Source organism: Schistocerca serialis, chromosome 9, assembly GCF_023864345.2.
Source record: "Schistocerca serialis cubense isolate TAMUIC-IGC-003099 chromosome 9, iqSchSeri2.2, whole genome shotgun sequence".
Classification (NCBI taxonomy): domain Eukaryota; kingdom Metazoa; phylum Arthropoda; class Insecta; order Orthoptera; family Acrididae; genus Schistocerca; species Schistocerca serialis.
In genome coordinates, this window is record NC_064646.1 from 214,603,722 (window position 1) to 214,631,383 (window position 27,662).

The 27,662-nt window shown below is 37.8% G+C and overlaps 1 protein-coding gene across 2 annotated transcripts in view; it reads right to left on the minus strand.

The window, feature by feature from the left end:
- Nucleotides 1-21,625: 21,625 nt before the first annotated feature.
- The window catches only part of LOC126418648 (phospholipase DDHD1-like), a 189,753-nt gene continuing 183,716 nt past the window's right edge, over nucleotides 21,626-27,662 (minus strand). For both annotated transcript variants that reach the window (XM_050085520.1, XM_050085519.1), the window contains one exon: nucleotides 21,626-24,608. In XM_050085520.1, the coding sequence (XP_049941477.1) occupies nucleotides 24,394-24,608 (215 nt within the window). In that variant the 3' untranslated portion in view covers nucleotides 21,626-24,393. The remainder of the gene's footprint in view (nucleotides 24,609-27,662) is intronic.

The window sequence follows — 27,662 nt, forward strand, 5'->3', positions numbered from 1 at the left end:
TACAAACCCTCCCATTTACATTATATCTCACAAACGGTAAGAGTCATGCATCATGCTATCACAATTATGTAATGATTCATATAAACTTCCATTTAATCTAATATTCCTTGATTACTCTCAAAGATTAACTTAGGCAAAATTAAGATGTAACTATACTCTGATGCTGGGATTCGAGACCATTGCTGAGTAGAGTGGAGCGTGAAGGCGACTTAAATACTCAGGACAACTTCTTCCAAACTCTAAAATGATGCTGGGATTCGAGACCACGAATAGTGATAAGATCACTTATTGCTATTACTACAAGAAGCAGTACGGCTTTGATATCAGTGACTTGCAGTAGCCACTGCTTGTCAACCAAGTAAAGACCACGTTGCAGAAGCAAGAGAAAACTGATCAACTTATATGTCTCTCTTTTTAAAGGCGGATAAAAGGATAGTATAAGAATTCAAGAATAGATTACGGAATAGTTTAAGATTTGAAGGGCATTCGGTGCAGGAATTATAGTACAGAAGGAACACCGAAAACAACTAGGGATCCGACGGTCGTCACTCCACCCGTTAACACAGAACGTTAAGGTCCCTGGCAGACAGATGTGACTCCGCCCGGATCCCAGGAATCTAAAATTACCTCACTTGATTACTCACGGACCTATATTTCTCATTAAATTTTGTGTGAAAGTCTCCTCACAACAAAACAATCACCATTTTACTACGTAACCCAACAGCAGGTAAGGTTATCCTATTTTCTACTTCGTCATGGACAAGTTTGAAGTCCTCGCACAGGTCGTCTATAACCTTATTAGTATCATTAGGTTTGGAAAAAGCAACAGTCGTAACGTTTCCGGAGATTATACTCACGGAAATTTCTCGATCTATAGTTAGCTCAAAAGGTACCGCCAGACTAATTTTCATTTGAAATTTTGTTCTACATTGTTTACTCGCGAACTGACAGCTCGTGTAGTAACAGCTGGTATACTAACACCTGGAATTTGCGATTGAATAATCGATATTAACTCTTTAGGCTGGTCTGTGCTCTCTTTCAAAGTATTCGTTTCCTGTCTTAGAGAATTAAATTTAATATTACATACATTTTCACAAGATCCTGGCTTTTCACCAAGTTCAGTTTTTAAATTGTTATAATATATGACGTCTCGAAAGTAACTATGCCTTCCCATCGATTACTGGATACTTTGCTTTGAGCGTCTATTTTGACTGGCAACAAACCTGTTTGTCATTTGAATATTTAAGGTTTCATTCTGTCTCTGATTTAAGTCAGTGAACAGGTGATTTACGATAGTATTCAAAGAACTAATGGGTTCACTCTTTATATCTAGATTCAGATTTTCTACCTTATTTTAAAGAGTCAAATTCGGTCTATAATAAAACTATATTTGCTGCTTGACTATTCAAGGTTTCACTTTGATTATTTAAAATTTCACTCTGAGCATCTAAGTTTTCACTTGGAGTTGCTGAATCAGCCTTCTGGTCATCCAACTTAGCTTTTTGGTCATCTAATCTAGCATTTAGTTGAGTATTTACTGAGTCTAACTTTAGACTTAGTCCTTTGATTAAATTTGCTACTTCAGTCCAGACTGGCGTGTCCCTGATCACTGTCATGGCCCTGGCTAATCCTGAAGTTTGTTGCTGTTGTTGATCCATAATTTTATTTATCTTATACCAAGTAATCATCAAAAAGAAAATTCACCACTAAGTACAATAACTACTCTAAAAGTTTATTATTCACTCGCCACCTAAATTTTTATAAAAAAATTATTGTTTTTCGCACACCCGGTGTAGAGTTCCAGCTGCGTTGGTGAGCGGATGAGTAAGCAGCGCTGGAGGAAAGCATTGGCGCCAGAGGCGTCGGACGTTGCTTTCAGCGTCGTCGTCGGCGAGCGGACAGGGAGTCAGCACCGGTGAATATAGCAGCTGGTGCAGTCGGCGTCAGTCCACACCCGATCTTCTTAGTCGAAAAGTTGAGGTCTTCTCTCCAGTTTTCTTCGCTGTTACTTTCCCACGTCATTTACAGTGTTGCACTCGCAACTTTCTTCCATTTGTTTATCGGGCTCAATAAGATTTCTGGAAACGGTGCTCGTGTCTTGTTAGGCCTGGTTGCTATGGCAACGCCTAATATCGTCTTTACGTTTCTGTTTTTAATTCTCCGTTTTCTTCGGGTTCTGTCACTTAGGTCGCCACGTTCTAACGTTTTCCGGACGACAGAAAATAATTTCTTCTTATTTCTGTAATGTGTCGATCACATATATGAACTTTAGTGTCAACGTACTCGTTGATTAACGATGTACTAGAACAGCTATGCAGAACAAAATTCTTTTCTTAGGTACATAAATATCTTCGTCATCTCACTCGTATCTCGAGCTTTAGAAATAATTAAGTACATTGAGACAAAAGAGTTGGTTTCAAAACCATATGAAAATATGAACATGCATCTTGACTTCTCCGAGTCCAAGACATGAATGTGCATAGAAATCTATATTCATTTGTTCAATAGTCTTTTGGACAATCACCACAGACACTAACACATCGAAGCATACGACATAATTATTCACTGAGTTCTCCTCACGTCTTCTGTGGCGCTGGCGGCAAACACTTGTCGTCGTCAGGGACTCGCCCCTCTTACAGTCTTCTAAAACAAACTTCTGACCTGCTCATAGAAACAAGTGGATGGGTGGAAACGTTCTCACTCTCCCACCCTGGTAACTAAAATATCGGGCGTTCGAGACAGTGGAACACTGAGTGTTTCTAGAATTTACCCCAAAATTCTTGAGGCACTACAGGGTCAACTCTAATGCCAGTGGTGGATAAGATCCTGTCTAAGAATTTTATTTATTTTTCTCACAAATTCACATTTTTTAGCCTAAGGGTCAAGCCCCCTTTTCTCAAAGCATGAAAAATCTAATACAACAGGCTGCAATGCTCTACCCAAGATTCAGTGGCTACGAACAGGTCATCCACACACACACCGTTAATTAGGAACTCAACTCAGAACCTAAGACATGGTCTAGTGTTTGTGTGAACACTGACACACTAATATTCAACCCAAACGGAACCACAGTATACTGGTAACACTTTCCATATACTTCCTATACTCTTCTGGCAGTGGGACTTGCCAGCAACTGTGTTTCAAATCAAGACCTGTCATATAATTTGCCCTGTAGTATTTTTGCAGTATCCCATTCATATTCTCTAGGCGATCAGTTTCTCCACTGAGTATCATATTCAACATCCTCACATCTATGACCATCCTGACACTACCATCCTTTTTATCCACAACAATCAGTGGACCATTGTATTCACTATTTCTCCTCTCTATAACATCTCAGTCCATCGTCCTCTCAATTTCTTTATACACTGCTTCTCTCAGGGCAAAAGGTATAGAAACAGGTTTATTTGCTTGCAAAAGGTTCAAGCGGTTTCACAACTAATTTACACTCAAAGTTCTTAACTCTACCTGGTTTATCAGATAATATCTCTCAATTCATCCATAAGACATCTCTCAACTCCTCTTTCTGTTGCTCATTCAAGCAATATACTTTATCTAGTTGGTTCTTAAATGCTTTCATTATTTCTTCCTCATCTCCACTGCCACCGTAGTCTAGGTTCAGTTCTAAATCCCCAGCATCAACTCCTATTGGCATTACTTTTACTTTTAGTTGTCCTGCTAAATTGTTATTATCCACTACACCCCATCGAAACTTATTTTTGCTTCTGAACCTTCACTAGTAAACCTGATAAAACTGTCTCCAAAATTACTCTCTGCTCTGCATTCCATGAAGCAATTCATCCCTAAAATAATATCCATACTCAGACCAGGTACCACAAAGAAACTGTGGACCAGACTTATGCCCCCAACTTCAACCTCCAAAATAATTTGACGCTTAACAGCTTTACTCAATTTATATGTAGCACCCACTATTTTCTGTCCCAATATTGGCACACCCGCTACTTCATTAGCATCCATTATACCATTATAAAATTATTCAGAAACTGCACTAATTCCACAACCAGTGTCCAAAAGAGCTTTTCCTTCCTTGCCATAGACTTATTCTTCCAAACAGTTGTCCAACTTTAATATCATCAACCTCGTATTGGTCATATAATAAATGTCTCTCAGTATTGTTATGCTCCCAATTTCAACAACCTACTTTACTTCTTCTCCTGACTCTTTTAGAATTGTACATAAACTTCTTTTCTCCTTCTTACCACTTGCCATTCCCTTATTTTTACAATTGATGAAAACATGAACCTTCTCTTCTAAATCTGTATCACTGGTCATAGGATGTATAAAAGTTTCCCCTTTAACAATTTCAGTAACCTGCACTTCTCCTACCTTATTATTTTCCTGCAAGCTACCATGAATGGAAATGCATCTCTTTGTGTCCTTTCTTCTTCTTCATTACAGCTACTTTCAACACTGTCTTCTTCCTCACTATCAACACTTAAAATTTGGATCACTTTGTCTTCATCTCTCTCACCTCCCTACACCTCTTCATTCTCTTTTAACTCCACCATACTTTTGGGAAACATTTCAATACATGGACCCACTGACTTCACGTCACTTCTACAATTAACTTCAGGCACTTTCTCTTCGATCACCAAATTATGACTTCCACATCCCCTATTACCATGATTAGTATTACCGGTATTACATATTACTTGGTAGGCTTGAACGTTGACCTGCCCCAGGATGGGTCCTCACTGTTGCAGGGTACCATTTCCAATCTGGAATTTTCCTCCTCTATCATGACCTCTAAGGTTACCCCTAGAACTCATTTGACCTCTTTCTCCTCTACCTCTTAAATTTACTTGGTTCGCTCTGTTAGTCTGCTCTCAGTACTCCTGGTACCATGCAGAGACTTTATTTTCAGGAAATAAACAATTTGTTTGCCATCTACCCATATCCGTCACTCTGTTCAAAAAGGCTTTATTATTATTATTATTATTATGCCCTGTCAATCCACATCTTCTGGTAGTAGGTTTCTTCCCAATAGTACCTATATAGCACCCCTAACACTCCAAGTACTATCCTAATGTTTCATTTTATTGATCCACTGCTCACAGCTTTCTCGCATACTCTTCTTACTTCTCCCATTGTACCATGGAACTTTCTCAAAAGCTTCTATAACATCACTTTGTTTCTCTTTGTACCAGCAGTCACCCAGAAAAGCTAACACGAATTCCTCAAAAGTTTCATAATTATCAGGCGCATCCCTCCCCAGTTGAAAATTTCTCATTTTAAGCAAGCACTGGCCCTCCTTAACTTATCTTCCTCTATCCATTCTACAGTAAACTGACTTCTCAAACTATTAACAAAAGATGCAGGATGTACAGTCCCTTTACGACCAAACACTACATTATTATTAGTACTGAAGTACTATCATCTCTCACATGTACTACCACAGCTGAAGCTGCACAACTTCTATACTGTACTGTTCTGTCTCACGTTCCTACTCTATTCTTAATCACACATGTGGGCCTTTTAATTTCTTCCACGTCCACCTTAGCCTTTGGCTATGTTCCTGGAAAACTTGATTGCAATATTCCTTCACTTATATTTTTCTTTGTTCATACTTTTTAGCTTGAGCTTCAACTTTTTTATCCAAGCATTCTACCTTTTCCATTATAACACTCTAAAATTTCTTTTGTTTCTCACTTACTTCTGTTTTGTAAACTGTACCTTTAACTCCATCTTTGAATTTATCAAAATTTTTATTTACCTCCAAGTGGAACTCAGACATCCTCATTTCTAACCCATCTTCCAACACCCATTTAAAGTACTTCAATCTTTGTTTGAATTTTTGGTGTCACTCATTTTTTGACTCATCTTTTTGCTAACAGTTTCTATTTGTCCACTCAATTGTTTCTTTAATTCTTTCTGCAATTCTTCCATTTCCTCCTTCAATTTCTTCTGCCCTATTTTCTTTTCCTCCTGTGATCTTCTTATCTGCTTTATAAATTCTTTCTGTCTTTCCACCACTTTCGCTAATAGCAATTCAAACATACTTTCTACCCCTCACTTCTCATCTACTTCTCTTTTGACACCTGGCTCCAATTTAATGGCTAATCCTTTTTCTACATTTCCCATAAAAGGTTCTGTATTATCTACTGCTTGTTCACATCCCCATATGTGGAAACTAGCCACAAATTCATCCTCTTTAATTATCGTTTTGTAAACCCAATGAATACAGATAAATCAAACCAAATTACCCTTTCCATTAAATTTTGAACTTTGATCCAATAATTAACAGATCCCATCATGATAGCTTTGAAATGACACTGTCCAATCACAATGCAGTCACCATATGTGGTGATAACGAATCACAATGTAATTGTATCATCCAAAACAGCACCTCTTGAATCTTGATTGGGCTACAACTGACCATGTTCAACTACTCAGACTGACAATACTCTGAACCGTCTCCCCTAAATTTATCACACCCAGAAATTTTAAGTTAACTGGAATACTCTGCTTTTCTTCAATTTGGATGATCATTACATTCACACATGCAAATGTTTACCCAAAAACTGTAACATTACAAATGCTCACTCATTAGGGGAAATCAAACAGATTACCACTGATAAAACAGTCTCCAAAGCAAACTGAACATCCTGTGACCTATTTCCACTGACTAATGCAATGGCAGTTAATGCATAGCACATAAAATTTATCATCACAGCATAATAAAGCATACGAGGTTAAATGAGCAACAACAGAATGTGCAAATGTAGGTAAACACTTACAGACTACGTAAATAAAGAAATATCAGCAATTAAAAGCAAATGGAATGAAACTGAAACTGTTTAAATTTTATCTCATAAGGATTAGTAACTATTGTTTGCAAAATGACCGTTTCAAAACCACTAGGTCTGCAAAGTTACTACAGTTATCAAAAGAAATATAAATAAATGAAACCAGGTTTTAACTACTGTTCTGAATGTTATTCAAAATAAAGTTAAATACTATTACAACATAATAGTTTACAATCACATAAAATGAATGACCAAGAAAAGTAGTAGTTGTTTTTATATAATAGTTTTTTTATACCATTGACTAGAACAATGTAGTCCATGGTGTCCTTTAGCCAATGTTCCTTCAAAACAATGTCCACTTAGCTGATGCTGCCTCCAGGTCGCTGACATCTGTTAGTCTATGATCCTTGTGCATGTAATCCAATAATTGCTGTCGTTTTGCTGAGCTCCTTGATTGTGGGCGACTGTTATGATTCTACAAGGAACACTCTATCTTTGCAGAATTAATTCCAATCTGCATGTCTGTATGCAAAAATGAACATAAAACATGCTTCTTTCCATTAACACATGATGGAACCTGATGCCATGAAGTTTGTTACACAGTGTAACCACTGTTCTCAGTTTTATGCTTTACAGTCACTGTGCAGCGCTTTTCACATTACATCCATCTGCACTATGAAAGTAAATGAAGTCAACTGTAGTGTAAATCATTAGTTCGCACTTTAAACTGAACAATGAGTGCCATGTAAAGTTGTCTACACAATTACTTCACTCACGTGGCAATCAGCACTCCATACATTCACAGTTACAGTTCTTCGTATCAATATATGACACGCCAATGTGTTACGATATTTTCTGTTTCATTCCACAGTCCGTGGTATGCACTAAACAATTTGTGCTGTCTGCAATCAAAAACAGTATGTTTATGGTGTGCACATAGCTTACCTGTCAGCATGTCAAAGTTTTATGTGCAATGAGTCAAAATTTGGTTCCAGCAAATGAGTAATGCATTGTGTAGAAGTACATATGTGGCACAGAAATCACCAAACTCTCTCCTCATGCCCAACTCATTGTTGATGACTTCTCTTCCGACTTCTCAATACATCACTCAAATACCTTGCTTCTCATAACCCTATAAAAAATTCTGATTGTATTGATTTACAATTTTATCCATAACCACAGTTTCGTATTACTCTGTCCACAGAAATCTGATTAAATAACATGTTAAAAAATGAGAAAGTATACAACATCAGAAATTTTTCAAAATAGCAATCACATTCATAACACGTTCATTATGTAAACAGAAACATAATAACACCAAGAAATAAATTTCAAAACAATAACCGTTTCAATGTATCATGATTATAAAGCAGGAAAGAAGTAAAAGAACATATAGTAAAAAGGGGAAAAATTGTATATCATTATGGACAGTAGAAAATTCTGCATTCAGCTGCTTTCATGGTGTGACTGTGTCAAGTGGGTGTCTACTAATTCTGTATCCACACATTATGGGTTCGTTTTTCCTACTCATTCACATTAACTTACATTTTTCTACATTTAGAGCTAGCTGCCATTCATCACACAAACTAGAAATTTTGTCTAAGTCATCTTGTATCCTCCTACAGTCACTCAACTTTGACACCTTCCTGTACACCACAGCATCATCAGCAAGCAGTCACAAATTGCTGCTCCACCCTCCTGCCTGCCTGATTGTTTATGTGTATAGAAAATAATAGCAGTCCTATCACACTTCCCTAGGGTACTCCTGACAAAACCCTTATCTCTGATGAACACTTATTGCTCAGGACAGTGTACTGGGTTCTATTCCTTAAAAAGTCTCCCAGCCACTCTCACATCTGGAAACCCATTCCATTCCTTATGCTAGTACTTTCGTTAACAGTCTGCAGTGTCCAATGGTACCCAGACTGTTACTGCTGAGTGGAGTCACTCTTCACAACACCCCATATGAGCAAACCTGTTGCAAGTTTCTTAGATATTGCTCTTACCTTAGGTACTTGGGATATGCATGGCTCTGCTTAAAAAAGAATAGCTTGATGTAATCATAGGATCAAGTGCACATGTCTGCTTTCAAGCTCCATAGCTAATTTTCTGCAAATAATAACCTGTAGCTGTGATCCTGCACTTAAATTGTCCATGCATTGGCTGGAATTGTGAATTAATAAAATACACGGAAATATAAAATAGGAGGAAATGAATAATTTAATGCAAAGGTTATATAGTAATGTCTGTAACTGATGTAGACAACAGAGAATTACGTTGAATATTGTTTATTCAAGAAATGACACCTCAGGCAATCAGGAAGTGTTTCTACAATAGTCAGTTAAAATAAAAAAGACTGTTTGAACAGGTCTTTAATGCCCAATGGTACCGGCCAGCCGTCCTGTCATCCTCAGCCCTTAGGCATCACTGGATGCAGATACAGAGGGTTATGTGACCAGCACAGCACTCTACCTGCCATTGTCAGTTTTCGTCACTGGTGTTGCTACTTCTCAATCATGTAGCTCCTCAATTGGCATTCAATTAAAATAGACAGCAAATAATCTTATTCTTATCAAAGGCAGTAAAATTGTGTTGAGAGCATTATGAAAATTGTAACAAAATCCCCAAACAAAATTGTTATCAAAGATATGTGAAAATTAAGTCCATTTTGTGATCCCAAAATACTGACCACTCAAAACAGTTCAGAGTTCAACATGATGATTACAAATTCTCATACACAATACAAAGAACAGTAACTCATACTTTGTGTATTCACAGTGCCATAAATCATACAGCAAAAGTTAAAGAGTCCTGCTCTGGAGCACATTCAGACCTCTCGAAATATAAAGTCCCTTGAGAAATTAAAGTGTAGTAGGGGCCATTCACCACCTCGAATCAATCGCCTACATGGCAGGTCATGCATGTTACTGCAAGCAGGTCTGCCTTCTTCAAGAACTCAACATAAATTGTCCAGAATTGCTCCCCTGAGCTCTTCACTAGAAAAGTCCTAGTCTCCATTTGACTCCCATAGTGTTCCCCTACTGTCTCCTTTTCTACTGGCTGAAGGCCATCCCCATCAAAAACACATCGTCCTCAAGCTCTACAGACATGATGTGATTCTAATTGACCACTTCCAGGACTAAACTAATATATTGCAACAATATTTAAATAAAGAAATGTTGTAAACATTCTTTCATACACAGATAATTTACAATAATTATAAATGAGAACAGATTATCCTTATATAGTGTTTAAACAATTATTTAGGCCTGCTTGAAAGAAGCATCTTTTCATTCTCTGTTCAACTGTGGTGTTCACTAGCACAATCAACTAGCCACTTTTAAATTAGCACAGTTTTTTAATAGCACTTGCAATCAACATTTAAATTAAGTTATTGGCAAAATAATAAACTGATCATTAAATAAATACACAATATTATGAAGAGGAAAGTAGCTACTCATTATATAGCAGAGATGCTGAGTTGCAGATAGGCACAACAAAAAGACTGTCACACACACACACACACACACACACACACACACACACACACACACACAAACGACTGCAGTCTCAGGCAACTGTAGCCACACTGCGAGCAGCAGCACCAGTGCGTGATGTGAGTAGTGATTGGGTGTGGCTAAGGAGGAGGCTGGGGCAGGGAGTGGGAGGGATAGTAGGGTAGGGGTGGCGGACAGTGAAGTCTGCAGGTCAGACAGAGGACAGGGGATAGGTGGGGGGGGGGGGGGGGGGGGGGGGGGGGTAGCAGAGAAAGAGGGCTGTGTAGTGCCTCATCCAGGGTAGAGGCTGGATGGGTGAGGACAATGATTAACGAAGGCTGAGGCAAGGAGTGTTACGGGAATGTAGGACATATTGCAGGGAAAGTTACCACCTGCACAGTTCAGAAAAGCTGGTGTTGGTGGGCAGGATCCATATGGCACAGGCTGTGAAGCAGTCATTAAAATGATGTCACATTTGGCAGCGTGCTCAGCAACAGGTTGCTCTACTTGTTTCTTGGCCACAGTTTGTCGGTGGCCATTCGTGTGAACAGAGAGCTTGTTGGTTATCATGACCACATAGAATGCAGCACAGTGTTTGCAGCTTATCTTGTAGATCGCATGACTGGTTTCACGGGTAGTCCCACCTTTGATGGCATAGGTGATGTTTGTGACTGTACTGTAGTAGGTGGTGATGGGAGGATGTATGGGACAGATCTTTCATCTAGGCCTATTGCAGGGATATGAGCCATAAGTCAAGGAATCAGGAGCAGGGGTTGTGTAAGGATGGACAATTATTATGTGGGTTCAGGTGGTGGCAGAATACCACTGCGGGAGGGGTTGGAAGGATACTAGATAGGACATTTCCTCATTTCAAGGAATGATGAGAAGTGGTCAAAACCCTGGCAGAGAAATGAATCAGTTTCTCCAGTCCTGTGTGATGCTGAGTCACGAGGAGAAAGCTCTTCTGTGGGCGAACACTGAGGTCAAGGGCTGCAGTCTGGTCACAAACATCACCTATCCCATCAAAATCAGGGCAGTCATATGATCTACAAGCTAATCTGCAAACATTGTGCTGCATTCTATGTGGGCATGACAACCAACAAGCTGTCTGTCTGCACGAATGGCCACTAACAAACTGTGGCCAACGAACAAGTGGAGCACCCTGTTGCCGAGCACGCTGCCAAAATTTGACATCTTTCATTTCAATGACTGCTTCAGAGCCTGTGCCATATGGATCCTTCCCACCAACACCAGCTTTTTGAAGTCACTGTGCAGCTGGGAACTTTCCCTGCAATACATCCTACATTCCTGTAACCATTCTGGCCTCATCCTTTATTAGTCATTGTCCTCACCCATCCAGCCTCTACCCTGCTCCCATTCCAGCACTACACAGACCTCACTCCACCACACAACCAGTCTTTTAACTTTTCTCCTTTCCCACAACCTCCCCCCCCCCCCCCCCGCCCCCCCCCAACATCTCCCCTGCTCTCCATCTAACCTGCACATGCATCCATATTTAAACTGGATGAATGTGGGACACAGCTGGTATAATTTTTATTAAAAATGAAATTCCTGCAGCTGTACTAAGATTTTGTATTTACTTCGCTACTAGTTTCGGCATTGCGACAACGCCATCTTCAGGCCCGTACACTTTGATGAAATCAGTTGTGTGTGGCTCAGTCTAGAAGTCTGCGGTGAGATCAACATGTGCTCCACATGGATGGTGGGCAGTAACTCAGCTTTATTTGTGACAGTCTTTTTGTTGTGCCTATCTGTGTCTCAGCATCTCTGCTATATAGTGAGTAGCAACTTCCCTTTTTCATAATATTGTTACATCCCATCCTGGATTTTCCATTCTTTGAAATAAATACACAAATATGACAAAATATGAGGTACTCATGCTGTATTGATTAGCTGTGTAATTGTGGTGGATACAATGTTCTTACAAATGTTTGCATAATGAAATTGATATAAAAGACATCATAAATCAATGATTAAAATAGATACAGATATGTAGCTTTCAGGCATGATAGCTATAGTGCAAGCTATCAGCTGAGATAATGTGAGTTGAAATCACAAAGTGATTAAAAGTTGTTAATTCAGAGGGTCACTGTGAAAATATTAATTCACTGTGAGATTCTAACTTCTATAGTTTTAAAGACATTTGGATATCGTTATGTCACTGGATGTGCCTCATTTTTCTGAGATCACAAATATATTCAGATTTCCATTAATATTTGATGTGAATTATTGTCAAATCCGAACAAGCTTGTAACTTAGCCGTCTTTCAGCTTGTCTGACATCCCGCGATTTTTGGAGCATTGCGCCCTGCGCAAAGGCCGTGCGAATAACAGTCATCAAAATTACCTGTACTGGAATTTTCCCTATTTCTGATGACGCTGCTAGTTTTTGTACCTGGACTCGCTTGCACCAGTCACACAGCCGGAACCGGCATGGTGCACCATGAGATCTAGGCCCGTTAGCATTCAACCACATAACGAACTCAACTTACCTCGTACCAATACTGGGTGGCTGATTAGCTCACCTAAATATGCATAATGCTCCTAAATACACATAGTTACAAGTGGGCACCATGTCAACCATTTCTTGGAAATCTGGAATCTGCTTGTTGCCCTTCATCCATACTTCACAGTATATTATGTGAGAAAAGGGCAAGATGAGTTTTGCCAGAGTGATGCTTTCTAAAACAGTGATGATTCATTGACATAAGCTTCTTGATCCCAAAACAATGTGTTATATTCAAACTGAGAACTAGCTCAAGGATTCTGCAGCAAACCAAAGTTAGGGATGGGGCAGTAGTGAAAGTATAGATGGAGCAGTGACACAGATGTAAATGAGACAGTGGCATAAGTATTGTCAGTTACGCTACCACAATTACGAAACAAGTTATGGCATAGAACATTACATAGGCGTATAAAAGAGAAATGTTAAGCTGAGAAAGCTTAAGAAGCTAAAAGCAACCATCATTAAAAGGACAAAGGATGGGCACAATATAACCATTCTGTATTACACAGGGATGTACTCATACACACCACAAGAGAGAAAAAGATAAAGGTTGATAAGGAACAGCTTGAAGAGGGCAAAAAACACAAGATCAAAAAATTATCATCAGGTAGCTAGTGTAACATATTGTGATAAGTGATATGGTAATCAATATTATTCTACAATGTGTTTTTCCCTAACTTAATAACAACAATAATAATAATAATAATAATAACAATAATTAGGAGAAATTTCAAAAATAACTGGGTCACGAAAGGGAATACAAAAATTTCTGCAGAGCAAAAAATTGCTTCACAAAATGCCCAGATAGAATTCATCAGCAGAGTTTGTTGCTTATTACAAAAACAATAAGGAAATTTTAAACAAAGGGTAAAAGAAGCAAAAAGAATTTCAAATGATAGTTACATTGGAGGTGCATCAAGAAAGATAAAAGCTATGTGCAATGTAAGAAGAGAGACTACAGAAAAAAACCGACAGAACATCTGAACATTAAGCTTCTGGAGAACTAGACTGTAGTATCTGAAACGAAACAATAATAATAATAATAATAATAATAATAATAATAATAGCAGTTAACTTATTTTACACAGACATTGAAATCCCATAAAGCAAATTTCACATCTTGCTGGCTATGTATAAATGCAAGATATCATCTAGTCACTGAATCTAACTTAGTCAATCTGTTGCAATGTATTACGATACAATCTACATCTACATCTATACTCCGTAAGCTACCCAACGGTGTATGGCGGAGGGCACTTTACGTGCCACTGTCATTACCTCCCTTTCCTATTCCAGTCGCGTATGGTTCGCGGGAAGAATGACTGCCTGAAAGCCTCCGTGCGCACTCGAATCTCTCTAATTTTACATTCGTGATCTCCTTGGGAGGTATAAGTAGGGGGAAGCAATATATTCGATACCTCATTCAGAAACACATCCTCTCGAAACCTGGGCAGCAAGCTACACCGTGATGCAGAGCGCCTCTCTTGCAGAGTCTGCCACTTGAGTTTGCTAAACATCTCCGTAATGCTATCACACTTACCAAATAACCCTGCGACGAAATGTGCCGCTCTTCTTTGGATCTTCTCTATCTCCTCTGTCAACCTGACCTGGTACGGATCCCACACTGATGAGCAATACTCAAGTGTAGGTCGAATGAGCATTTTGTAAGCCACCTCCTTTGTTGATGGACTACATTTTCTAAGGACTCTTCCAATGAATCTCAACCTGGCACCCGCCGTACCAACAATTAATTTTATATGATCATTCCACAGCAAATCGTTCCGCACACATACTCCCAGATATTTTACAGAAGTAACTGCTACCAGTGTTTGTTCCGCTATCATATAATCATACAATAAAGGATCCTTCTTTCTATGTATTCGCAATACATTACATTTGTCTATGTTAAGGGTCAGTTGCCAATCTCTGCATCAAGTGCCTATTCGCTACAGATCTTCCTGCATTTTGCTGCAATTTTCTAATGCTGCAACTTTTCTGTATACTACAGCATCATCCGCGAAAAGCCGCATGGAAGTTCCGACACTATCTACTAGGTAGATAGTAGATAGGTAATGTAATATATGTTAACAGATTTTATCTGACATCTGTAACACACATGGATTAATAAATAAATAAATCCTGTTGTGGCAAACAATTCAGTAATTGTCCAAATAATAAGTTTCTGTTTTTTAATTCAAAAAATGAGCAGAACATGTCTTCTGCTGGATTGTTAAGTTTCAGCATAAATGAGGACGAAAGCTGGTTGTGATATATAGCAACAATCAGTACACAATACACAATTAGTGTTCAGAGAATGATCAAAAATTATGCTCGAAGTTCCTAGTGCTGAATTCCTGTGATTGGATCAGAAACTATTTGTAAGGTCTCATTTTAGAATCTTCATGTGAAAAGGTTTGTAGGTGGTGAACAGCTTGCAGACTTGCCCACAAGCAGGAAATTCAGTTTTTGGAATTTTGTCAGAAATGCTTCATTCACAGAACACATGCAATTCAGAATAGACATTCAGCATTACAACTGGTGATAAGGATGATATGCTGTCAGGCATGTGACAACTACACTCCCAAAAGTTCACCTTTCAGTTCTAAAACTTGCAGTAAAAGGTGAATAATGTAGCAGAGAATGATCTTACATAACATAGTAGAAATGTATGTATGGCTAGTTGCCACATTGAAAAAGGATATGTCAGCATTTCCGTAAGACACTAAAACCAACAGCCTAAAAGTTTAGGCTAAAGTTGAGACAATACATAAATTTCACTTTTTGTCAGGTAACACAGAACACAGTTTCTCACTTAACTCCACTTCTGATTTGTTGCTCGATTGTAAAATGCGCTGTGCAACACTCTTCTCTCGTGCAAACATTAGCTCTAGTGCTGGGAAAACACTGAAGGAATTACAGCAGATGATATATTTCTTCCCTTGATGACATATCAGCTACTCCAGTGACCCCTGATCACATATAACTCAACAGCAAATGAGTTGAGAAATTGAATCCTGATGAGCAACTGGTGGAAAATTACTGAAGAGCAGTGGTGGCCTTTTGTCTTGATCCATTAGTGCACACTATGATGAAATCATGGTGTTTCTCTATAATGACATAAAAAATTGAGATAAAATTATATTGGGAGTGTATTATTTTTTTGAATGTTGTCAAGTCTAAAATAATTCTGGTGGGTTTTAATCAGACCTTAGTATTTGCCAATCTTTTCGAAGCAACCCAAAGAGTATTCTTGCATACTAACAACTGTTCAACAGTTACTGAAAAGGTTGAGTAAGCACTGGTATGTTATGTTCATGAATTTAGATTTGTACATTTATCACACCATGAGAATGAGCCGTGGTAAAAATTGCTGTTTTGAAGAGTGCGCCGCAGCTCGTAGTATGAAGCAGTCGCCCTCCGTTTCTGGCAGTGGCGCCGCTGTGGCAATCACAGCTTTGGTGTCTCCCTCTGATGGGAAAGGGGGCCTGTTCAAGTGCATTTAAGGGGCGCTATGAGCTCACCAGTCGGTCAGTCTGGGTCTGTCTCTCATCCGCATTTGTTAGGCAGTTAGTGTCTGTCTGTCGTTCAGAGCGCTAGTATGTCTGTCGTTCAGATCAACCTTTAAAGCCGGCAAATGAGAGTCTTTCCACTCCGCCAGTAAGAGAACTCAGCGAGTGGTCGCCCGGTCGGGGCTTAGTTCCTGCATCTGAGTCTGCGCGTTAGACTGCCATTCTCCTTGAGTTTGCTCAGGCAATGGCCATTGGCAGTTGGATTGATCGGTTAGCCTGTCGCGCACTGAGACACAAGATGACTTGTCTGTCTTGAGCGTCGGTGCATGTGAGGTTGCCACGTGAGTCCAGTGGGCCGCGGCGTATAGCGAGGGGTAGTGACTTCACAGTCGACACGAGAGCAACAGGACTCAACCCATGACATGTCTGGCCGGTGCGAGCAGTGATGCCATGAGACGGGACATTGGCGTGCCTTCCTGCGTCTGTTGATGCGGCTGGCAGCGGACAGTTCGGGAGAGCGATTTGGGGGTGCTGCGCCAGGTCTTCTCGAGAAATCGCAGTTTATTAGAAGTTAAGTGATTGGTGATATGTTGTTTGATTTACTCTCATTATATTCTACTTGTTTTCTTGGTGAGGTCACCAGCCATTTTGCTTTGGGGTCGTCCCACCATTCTTCTCTGTTTGCCCACCCACAGGAAGGTGGTGGTTGTAAATTGTGGGGTCCGTTTTTCCCTTGTGGAGTAGGGGCGGGTTAGAGCAACCTGCGGTTTGGGTTGTTGGGTAATCTCCCTATCAATCTACCGTACATTAGTAGCTACCTCTGTCATGTTTGTTGGATTTGGTGTGTTAACGAATTTATTGCTTGGAGTGTAACGGCCTAATACCTGAAATATGTTTTGATCTTTGGAAACTTTGATATTATTGCCTATGATCTTGAGAGGCGGTATCTGTGTACTGTAGAGCATCTTAACTCTTGTTTGGCCAACTTTGAAGAATTTTATATAAGATTGCATTTCAGGGGCTTTTATTTAAATGATCATTTTGTATATAAAGTTGCCACCCTTTCTCCATAAGACTTAGAAGTTAAAATCAAGTTGCACCTTCGGTGGCAATGTTAATATTGTAATTGTTAGTGTTTTGTACCATTTCCCTCCCTCCTATGGGGGGTGCATAGTTTGTGTGCTTGTGTAAATTGTTAAAACTCTTAGTTTAAAGTTATCTGAAGTGTTGCAGATTTGCACCAGTGTAGTCTTTCAGAAGCTGTTGTAAGTGGCCGTAACTACGGCCATGTCAAAAGGGAGCGGCAAGTTTCTCTGTCGAAATCTCATACAGTCAAAACTTGTTTCTTTCTGCCTCTGAATAAATTGTAACTTTGATATTTAGAGGATGCTTTCTGATTATAATTTTAAATTTGTTTCTTTTAAAAAATGCTTTTAGGCACTATTAAAGTGAATAAAATTCCTATTTGTTAAACAGAGGCACTTCACCAGTTTCAGTAATACACTGTCCAAAATGCTTCAGTGGACAGCCTAATATCATGCTCCAATACTTTTAAAATTATGGTCTCTAAAAGCAATACGCTATCCATAGGTGAGCCAGGATTGTACCTAGCTTTCATAAAGGTAGAACAGTTTCTACGTGCTCCTGAGGCCATATAATTATTGCATTTCAAAATATCACGAGCTTTGAGAGGCCTAGCATTTAGGTCATTCAAGAATGACAATAAGGTGAGATTTTCATCAAAATGCAGGCTCAGAAATATTACTGATTCTTTAAATGTTAAATAGTGTGCCTATTTTCAAATCAGGAACATTAAAAACAGTTTGTGTATGGTTAAAAAGAACACTCAAAGATTATTAAGGGAAAATTTAAAATACTATTATCACTTACTCTTCTAGCCTAGGAAAATGAAAAAAGAACAGAAGATTCTTTAACTCTTCACAAATAAGGACACTGAATGAGGTTTGGGATAATTTGTCCTGTTGTGCCCATAGTGCTGACATGTGAAACTGTACATGGGATTAGTGATATGTAGCAGAAGTGGATGCCTCCAGCTGTTACATATTCATGCAGAGATAATGAATCAAACATATATTTGGCTGTGTTCTTGAGCTTTTCATTGTCCCTACCCCACCTCCTTTATAGTATTCACATAAATTACATTACCCTCTTCCCATTTCGTTTAATTCCCTGGTGGCATTGTACCTTCGGTCTCTGTATGAAACAACAGCCTTTTTTGTAACAGACATAGTTGGGTTTGTCCTACTTGTCCTTTCACCACTCTTGATATCAATATAATCTTTCTTCCTTTATTTATTCAGTTTTGTTAGTAGCATACATACCATAAGTACAAAAAATAACTAACTACTTATTCATGCTTTATTTCAGTAAAATTTACTCTTCACACATAGTTTTCAGATCTATGATAACAACAGTATATTCGGTTGTTACGGAAATATTTTATTTGAAGGAATATTTATGATTTGCTATTCGTATAAAATACATGGAGATCTAATTTTCAGCGAGCAAATAGCTGTTTACTGCAAAAGTAACATACCTCATTTAAAAGCCCTCATTCTCCTCTTTTCAACAAATGTTTTACTTTTTCCAAAAACCTTATAATTTTGAATCTTAAAGTGATTATTTGCAAATTTAATACCATAGTTTTGTAGCCCAGATTTTTCTGATTTCAAAAATTTCTACTTTCAGGAGTATAACTTGTTAGTTTATTAATTATTTAAATTGGAATATGTTACTTTCTTTAAATTTTTTGTTGGACTTTGGAAATGCCAGCATAACTAGAAATTACTACCATACAGTAGTATGTATTATTTTTGCTATGTTCTAGTTATCCAGAAAACTAATTTGGTACTTTGCCTATTACACCTTTGCATTCTGTAACTTTGCAGTCTTTTATGTCAATATTTAAAATGTAATAACACATTTTAATTTATAATATTATGCACATCTATAAATAGGCAAGATATACGAAGACAGGAAATCTGCACTAAGTAGTTAAAATGAGAACATCTATCTGAACGAGTCTCCATTTAGCTGTCAGGACATAAACACCATGTTATATGTCAGCCAAATTACCAACATTTCTGTGCCATCATCAGTCAGTTGGAAAATAATTTTCATTATGCAAACCTCATATAATTGGTTAAACTGTATTTTTACTCTGAGAAAGTTCAGCATCATATTCTAAAAAGTAAAAGTCACGGATATTAGTCAATCTGTGCCAGACTGCCTAAAATGTGAATCCATTCAGTCTATAAGAAACTGTGCGCATGTGGTCTTAGTGTGCCCAAATAGCCGTGCATGTTAAGGCACCGCGTCTGGGATAGGGAGGTGTGCTGCCCCGGATCAAATCCACCCAGGCAATTACCGATGAGGTCGGTGAGCCAGCCAACCTGGCTGTGGATTTTAGGCAATTTCCGACATCCCACTAGGTGACTACTGGGCTCATACCCAAGTCACATTTTAGTAACACGTTTCACAAACATTTAGAAAAAGAATATTCGCTCTTTTCCACATTAGTAACACTACGTGCAGACTGTTGGTGTACACATGCTCTGCACCAGGACGGGGGGAAAGGGGTGTAATGTGGATGTAATGGGAGGGGAATCTGGCCACCCCTTAATTAATCATGCCAAATCTATTAGTAACGATGCGTATCCTGCAACGATGAGTGACACAGTCACATGAAAGAGAAGTAGATAGTATTATTGTGTCACTAGAGAACTTTGTGATATGCTGCCTATGAGTATAGTTTTCCTACCTCGTTCAAGTAGTTAGACTGTTATGTGTGAGAAAGGTGATAATCAGGTAAGGGATACTGATCATAAATAAAAAATGAAGAATTGGAATATTAATTACTGGACTGTGATGTTTGTTATTCAACACATGTTTGTTAGACACTTTCACACCACCATCATCATCATCTGACAAAGAAGTTACTAAAGGATGAATACCAGGTGAGCAAATGTACATGCTGTATTTAAAAGCTGATGAAGTCCTGTAGATACTGCATATTCATCCAGTACTTCTGCAGTCTGAATTCAGATACTCTGACACTTGATAATTGTCTCTAATTACAATCTCCCATTTTGCAGATGATTAACTAATTTCAGTGTGCTTGCTATGCTAGAGAAGTTTTTGTATACAGAAGGAAGCCACCTTATCTAGTCACATTTTGGTTCTGAAATGCTATATTGTTACAGTTGAAGCACTTTCTGTGCTAAAAATCTCAACAAACTATCCAAAGCTCACTTTGGAGGAGTGGTTGTAGTTGTTCCCAGACAGTAAACCTGTTGTGTTGCAAGTGTTTTTATTTGAGTAATTGGAAGACAAACATCATACAACTGGAGCACAGTAAATGACCCCTAGTTGGCCCGCTAGTAACTGTTTCATTTCAAAAGCCATCCATTCCATCAACACAGCACATCTTGTGGTCAAATTTATACACCATCTTCATGACTTAGGCAGTTAAGCCAAGAACCACGTTTCCTGTGACACACAACATTCCACTGTCATACTACATGCTAGATGCTAAAGCATATATGGTTACTGAGGATTGGCAACAATCACAATCACCAGCTCCCAACTCAGTGTCAGTGTCTATTCTTTTGATTTTGTCCAGTATTCACTCTTCATACTTTCTCTCACCTTACCTTCAATTCTTCTACATGTACGCCCTTCCCATCTGAATCTCATTTAACTGCCTCTCATGCTGTTTTGCCATTAGGTGAGATGATTACCCTGTGATCACGCTTTACCATTCTCTTCTGTTTTACTTGATAGTCTCTCTCTTCTATCACATTCGACTATTTTTAAAGGCTGTAATGATCTGAACTTTCTACAGTTGTCATTTCACTTTACAGTATGGATCACACTAAAAAATCTACCACTGGGTACTGTGTGTGTGTGTGTGTTGGGGAAAGGGGGGAGGGGGAGGCTTTTCATAATAAGTAAGATCAAATTTTCGTACCTAAATGTGGTATGTTTCCACTGGATTGGATATGAAATGAAGTGATCATATGGCATTACTAACCAGGAGACCCCCATGGGGGTCACTCAGCAGCCTAGTGCAAGTCTTTTTATTTGATGCCACTTTGGTAACTTGTGAGTCGATGATGAAATGATAAAGACAAAACAACACCCACAAATCAAACATGAGCCCCTGAGCCCTGAGTCAATTGCATGATAACTCAGCTACGGGGGTGAACTGGATTGTATGCAATTCAATTATTTTATACCACATATGACAAAATGAGAAATTCATATTTATTATTGACTTTGCAAAAAAACAGCAATATCACAGGCACACACACTGGCCTTTGTTTTATGTAAAGAACAGTGTTTACAACAATGGACAAGCTATCCATGCATTAATTTTTTATCACTATATGACAACCCATTACTTCATAATGGCTCTATTGACTTCTAAATACAAACTAATATTCTTATGTGTTGCATAGTTCTGCAAATTAAAAAGTCTAAATTACAGATATAGTCACACAAGTGCATGCAAACAGTAGATCAGAAGTTTCAAGAGAGAGTGAACACGTAAAATACTGTTTATTTCTAGTAATATTTGGCAATCTCGATCATTAACAATACCTCCACAAAAAAATGAATAAAAATTTCAATTCTTTATTTATTTTTTGTAGTATAATAACAAAAATAAAATCACAGTTTCTTGTTTTGTTGAACTCTGTGAACAAACAGCGCCTCTTTTCTTCTTATACCCTTCTACAATTCTACAAACTGTTTTTTTTTTAGATCCCTTAAAATACTGATTTACATCACTTGGACAATTTTGTGCAAGTTTTTGCTTAGTAGTTGTTGACATCCACATTTTTATCTTTACAGATGAAGCAGAGCTGCAATAACAACTCTGTAACTGCAAACAATTATTTAAACTGTTGGCCACAAGTTTTACGTCCAACAATATAAACTTACTATGAAGCACTAATTTAACCTTATTTATTTTACGTTTCGAAATTTTTAAGAATTAAGTTTTAGTTTTTTTGGATGGATTCTTCACACACAAACAAGAATGCATAGAATAGTTTATAATTCCCTCTTTAGCATGGGATCCCAGCAAAATAGCTTTCTGAAAGGAAAGAGTAAAATATGTGCAAATGTAGCTTCCATATCAAAATAAAACAACCATATTTGGAAATACATGTAATGACAAAAAAGTGTTTCACCTGACTAAGCAATTTATAATGTATGCATAGTGTAATATAGAAGGAAAATCATTCATTGTCAGAGTTCAAAACTTAATTTGCACAAGATCTACAACAGTTTTTCCATGCCTTTTTGAGGCACTGAATTTCACAGATGACTCTTTACACACATGTACATATTCCAATTATTGGCAGTATAACAACACAGAGCTTAAAAGCTGCAGTATCATTTTCATTAAATTAAATAAATGGTGTCTCAGTAGTGCTGAAGCAGTTTCGGGACTAGAAATTCTTGAAACTGGATAAACAAGCAAGGAATTCAACATTGTTACATTTAACTTATATACATCTCGAGTTGTTATGTTCAAAGAACTTTTAAGACATTTTTCATTTGGCATGTATGCTTTTGAAGCTGTGTGTGCATTGAAACCAAAAGAAGATCAATAACAACTTGAAAAACAACTTAATCTGCTTGGATTTTAAAGAGAAGATGCATACAATATTATCATTAAGAACATGTAATAAAGAGAGATTTCACTGCAAAATATGCATCATAAGAAAGACAACCGCATAAATGTCAAATCGCTGCTTATCACACAGATGTATTCCCTTCAGGATCATCTGAGTACAACTGAAGACATGAAGACAAGCAGTACAAGTGAGGCAAAAAGAATCTCTTCACATCATCTGCTTATATGGCAAGAGAAACAAATAACTTACTATCCTTTGATCTACAAAATAATATGAGAAACAGAAGATGACTGAAGGTACATGTCACCAATATCAAACTGAAATGTAATATGTGATTAAGAGTTTTTTAATTGGAATATTTAACGTCAACTAATATGACATTTTTTAAAAATCATATATGATACTTTTACTTGTCTAGTAAACAAGAAATGAAATTAATTATACACATATATACAGACATAAAAATGTGAATGACTCAGAATATACATAATAAGTCAATCATCATAATGAAAGTTCACTTGGTAGTGAATTTCAAATTACAGATATTTACATGCACATTTCAAAAATATATTCACATTTATAACCTATGACACCATACCCTGATGCAGAATTTATGAAGCACCAATGTACTCTCCAGCTGAAACATCACATTAAATATGGCATAACAGACAACAAAGTATAGAACATATCTATTTTTCATTTATAAGCATTCAGATAACATCATATTCTTAGTAAACAACCATTCAATATTGCTTAGAATAGCTTCAATAAACTCCAAGCAAGCAATTTTAAGTAATATTTATATGAGGGATTTAAGAAAAAAAAATATTTAGGCATGTGCTACATTCATCATAAATAATGAGATCACAATTAAGATGTCATAACCAGAAACTATTGCTGCAACAAGATCAATTCTTTGTAAGTTTCTTAATTTAAACATGATCCACTTATTAAATCCTAAATACTAAGTAACAATGACTCAATGAAAATAAGTTATGTTTGTGTGTTCAACACACTTGTAAATTTGGTTAGGCAGTGCAATACCTAATGCACAAAAAATTGCTAATGGAGGCCATTTCATATATTTTCTTCTTTAAGTAGCTTTAGATCTTTGTTTATTACATTGTGGCAACAGATCTACAATGTCATTAGTTCATTGTACGAAGTAAAGGTAAAGGCCACAGCACTGAACATTAACTTCAATAAAAAAAAATATTTACATGAATGTACACACCATCATCATAAATATCACACTCTTATAGTGTAGGGCAACCAACGGCTGAAATCACCAGTGTCATGTTAGGGCCACAATAATATCTCTAGACTGCCTGACTGCATCTTAAGAAATAGATAACAGATTAAAGGAACAGTAACATGCTGATTTTCAGCACACGTCTACAAGGACATCTTCACCAAGACTCTTTGAACACTACGTCTCTTCTGCTAGATACGATGTAGGAATTCTGTCTGGATCCAAATCAGCATCTTCCTCTTCAAGGTGTGGAAACAGACGCGTTAAAACAAAGTAAGCAACATCATAGTTACTCCAGTAGGCAGTATGAGATGTAAGTGCTGACAAGTAACTGCCACCCAGATTTGTCTCCCGCAAGAGGTAGTCAAGACGGTGTGGTAACTTGATGTGACCTAATGAGAAAAGAATACGTTGATATATTTTCCACTACTGCAGCAGAAATATGTTTACGATTTCTAGTTAAAAATTGCACAAAATTCTATACATAAAATGTGTCTGAAATTGTAATGGAAATAATGAGAGATTAAAAAAAAAACTGCTGGAAACACTAGGTTTAAGATCCTGGAGTCACTCTGAACAAAACTTAAAAGCTTAACAAACTGGGAATCACTCTTCAAATCAAATTTACACCTGAATAATTCTGCTTTGTTTGATCTACTTATGTGTTTATGAGTGTTAACTTACCACATAAGTGAATACCATAATGTTTTCCTGCTGCTCAAGTCTTAATGTAAATATTGCACACATAAGATTAGATTCATTTAGTAACTGTGTAGTTTATTTAGGTATTAGTGATAAATATCACTTCTGTAATATAGTAACAACTGGGATTGTCTGCTGATGCTACCAGTTAAACATGGATGTAAATAATCCCTTAATGTTGTGTTTGTGTTGCAATACCACGTTTAATGTAACCAAGACAGAAGGTTTAGTTGCTGTCTGACATACAAGTAAATATTTGTAAGAATAATCTTGAGACATCCCACATACCAGCTGAGCTTTCCACAGCATGAATATAAGAAATACACAGATCAAAAATATTGTGGACAGCAACTATGCTAGAATCAGAAATGAAAGTCATCATCCACTACACGGACTTTCAGATGTTTCTTATTTGCAGCCTTGCCCTTACATTATTCATTCATATAAAAATGATTATGTATGTACTCAGGATGCATCTCTTTCTGTTGACAGAAGACCTACTCCAGACGTGTTGAACTGTAGGGAGTATTTACCACAGGGGATCATTACTGCACTACATCCAAGATTTGTTCTCGTACTCCTGCACCGGCAAATCAAACTAAAATAAAAGTACTTTTGAAAATGTTGTGACTAACCTACAGCCTAGCTTCTGACTAAATTAAAATTCTATCTCCAGGTGAATCTTTCACTCTCACCTTCTATCTATTTTTCAAGACATGTAAGGCCTGGTAATCCTATTTGTTCTAAACTGAAGACATGTCTGCTTTAACTGAAGTTTTAGAGACAGTCTTTTTCTGTAATTTTAAAACTGATTAAAATTCCCTTGTCAGTACTTATGAAATGTGTTTAAACATGTGTACTATATTCATAAAGGGAGGATTACTGCAAATAGCTAGAAGATAAGATCCTATAAACATATGCTCATAAACAAATATGAAGGTTAGAACTTTAATAGTGGCAACTATTTATTTACAACATATACAAAACAGACAAATTTTCCAAAGCTTTCCTGTCCTTCAAAGCAGTCACCAGCATTGTGTATAACCCACTGTCAGCAATATGGAAGTCGTAGGACACCCTTAGCAGCGCCAGTTGTGTCGACAGTTTGAGTGAAGCGGTCTAGTGTCCATCAAACCTCTGTAACAGTTCTGAAGTGAACGCCATGAAGTACTGCCTTTATGTCAGGAATCAAGCTGAAATCACAAGGGCTTAAGTCCAGGGAGTGTAGTGGGTGGTTCAGCATTTCCCAGCCCCATGAACTGAACAAATTAGTCACAACTTGTGCTGTGTGCAGCCAAGCATTGTTTTGTAAAGAGCAGAAAGTGTTGATGCTTATTTTCCTCAGGTGTTCATTTTTAGAACACAGCCTGTGATCAGCTTAGAGAAAGAAGTGGTGACAATTTCTGCAGGATCCACCCATCATTTTTCAGGTCAATGCTTGGACACACATTGCACAAGCTGTGACTGATTTGTTTGATTGGTGTGGCTGGGAAGTGCTGTATCACAGACATACAACACCCCCCAGCACTTGTAACTTCAGTACGATTCCTAAGATGAAGGAAGCACTTCATGGTATTCACTTCATAACTTCACCGAGATTTGTCAGACAATAGACTGCTGCACTTGAACTATCAACACAACTGGTGTTGCTGAGGGTGTCCTATGACTTTGACATCACTGGCAATGGGTTATACACAATGCTGGTGTCTACTCTGAAGATCAGGAAACTTTGAAAATGTATCTATTTTGTATAAGTTATAAACAAATTCCAACCCTTGCACTTTTTGAGATACAGGTCACTTCACCTGTGTCACGAACAGTCAGCACTCACTGGTGTGGCTATATTTCTATTGATGTTTATTGATCAGTACTTATTGGTTGTGTTTGTTGCTGTACTGAATCCTCAAATTGTGATGGATGCTGTCAGGTATAACACTTACAACTGCCTTCTAGATCAGACATTCTAACTAGTAAATCTGATTTTGTGCTGGCATCATAACAAAATTAATCATTGTATGCAAGGGTACCCATATTGTAGTTCGTAAGGGGGAGGGGGTGATGCTACACCTGTTGGTATGGAGTCTTTTTAATATTTTGGTAGACAAATGGCAACTTGTAAGAAGCCACAAACAGCTACAGTTCTGACCCTGTTAAAAATCTGCATAATACTGACTTTTAAATCATTTTCTTGAAAGAAAAACATCTGACAACACTATACTTTTTTTCCTCTCCTTGAGAGTCACAGCCTCCCCCTTGCCTCCCCACGTATGGTCACTTTTGATTCCATGAAGTGTATATAACATAAAAAATGAAATGGAGTTGCTATTATATGCAGAAAATTGTAGTTATAGTATTCTTCTTCTATGACATGCCAACAGTGTTAATTGAAAAGCACATGTTACAATGCCAAATGATATTCTCAGTGCTGCATTCTACTCAAAAAAAATGTTCCGCAGGCTGTTCCAGCAACTTGCTGCTATGGGATATTTCTTAATAAAAACAAGGACTCATTGCCATTTATATCCCACATATGGAGGAGTGAGTTATGCAACAAGTAGATGATCCTGAAAGAAGTGTGTAAAGATTTGAAACAGCTGAAGGCAGAAACCATGCTCTTCTGTGATCAACTCTCCACAAGCATTTACTGCATCCAAATCATTTACAGTGCAAACAAACTCTCACACCTTAACACCACCATGCCAGGTTACAGTTCTATCAATGGGTTCTATGATAGAATACTGAAG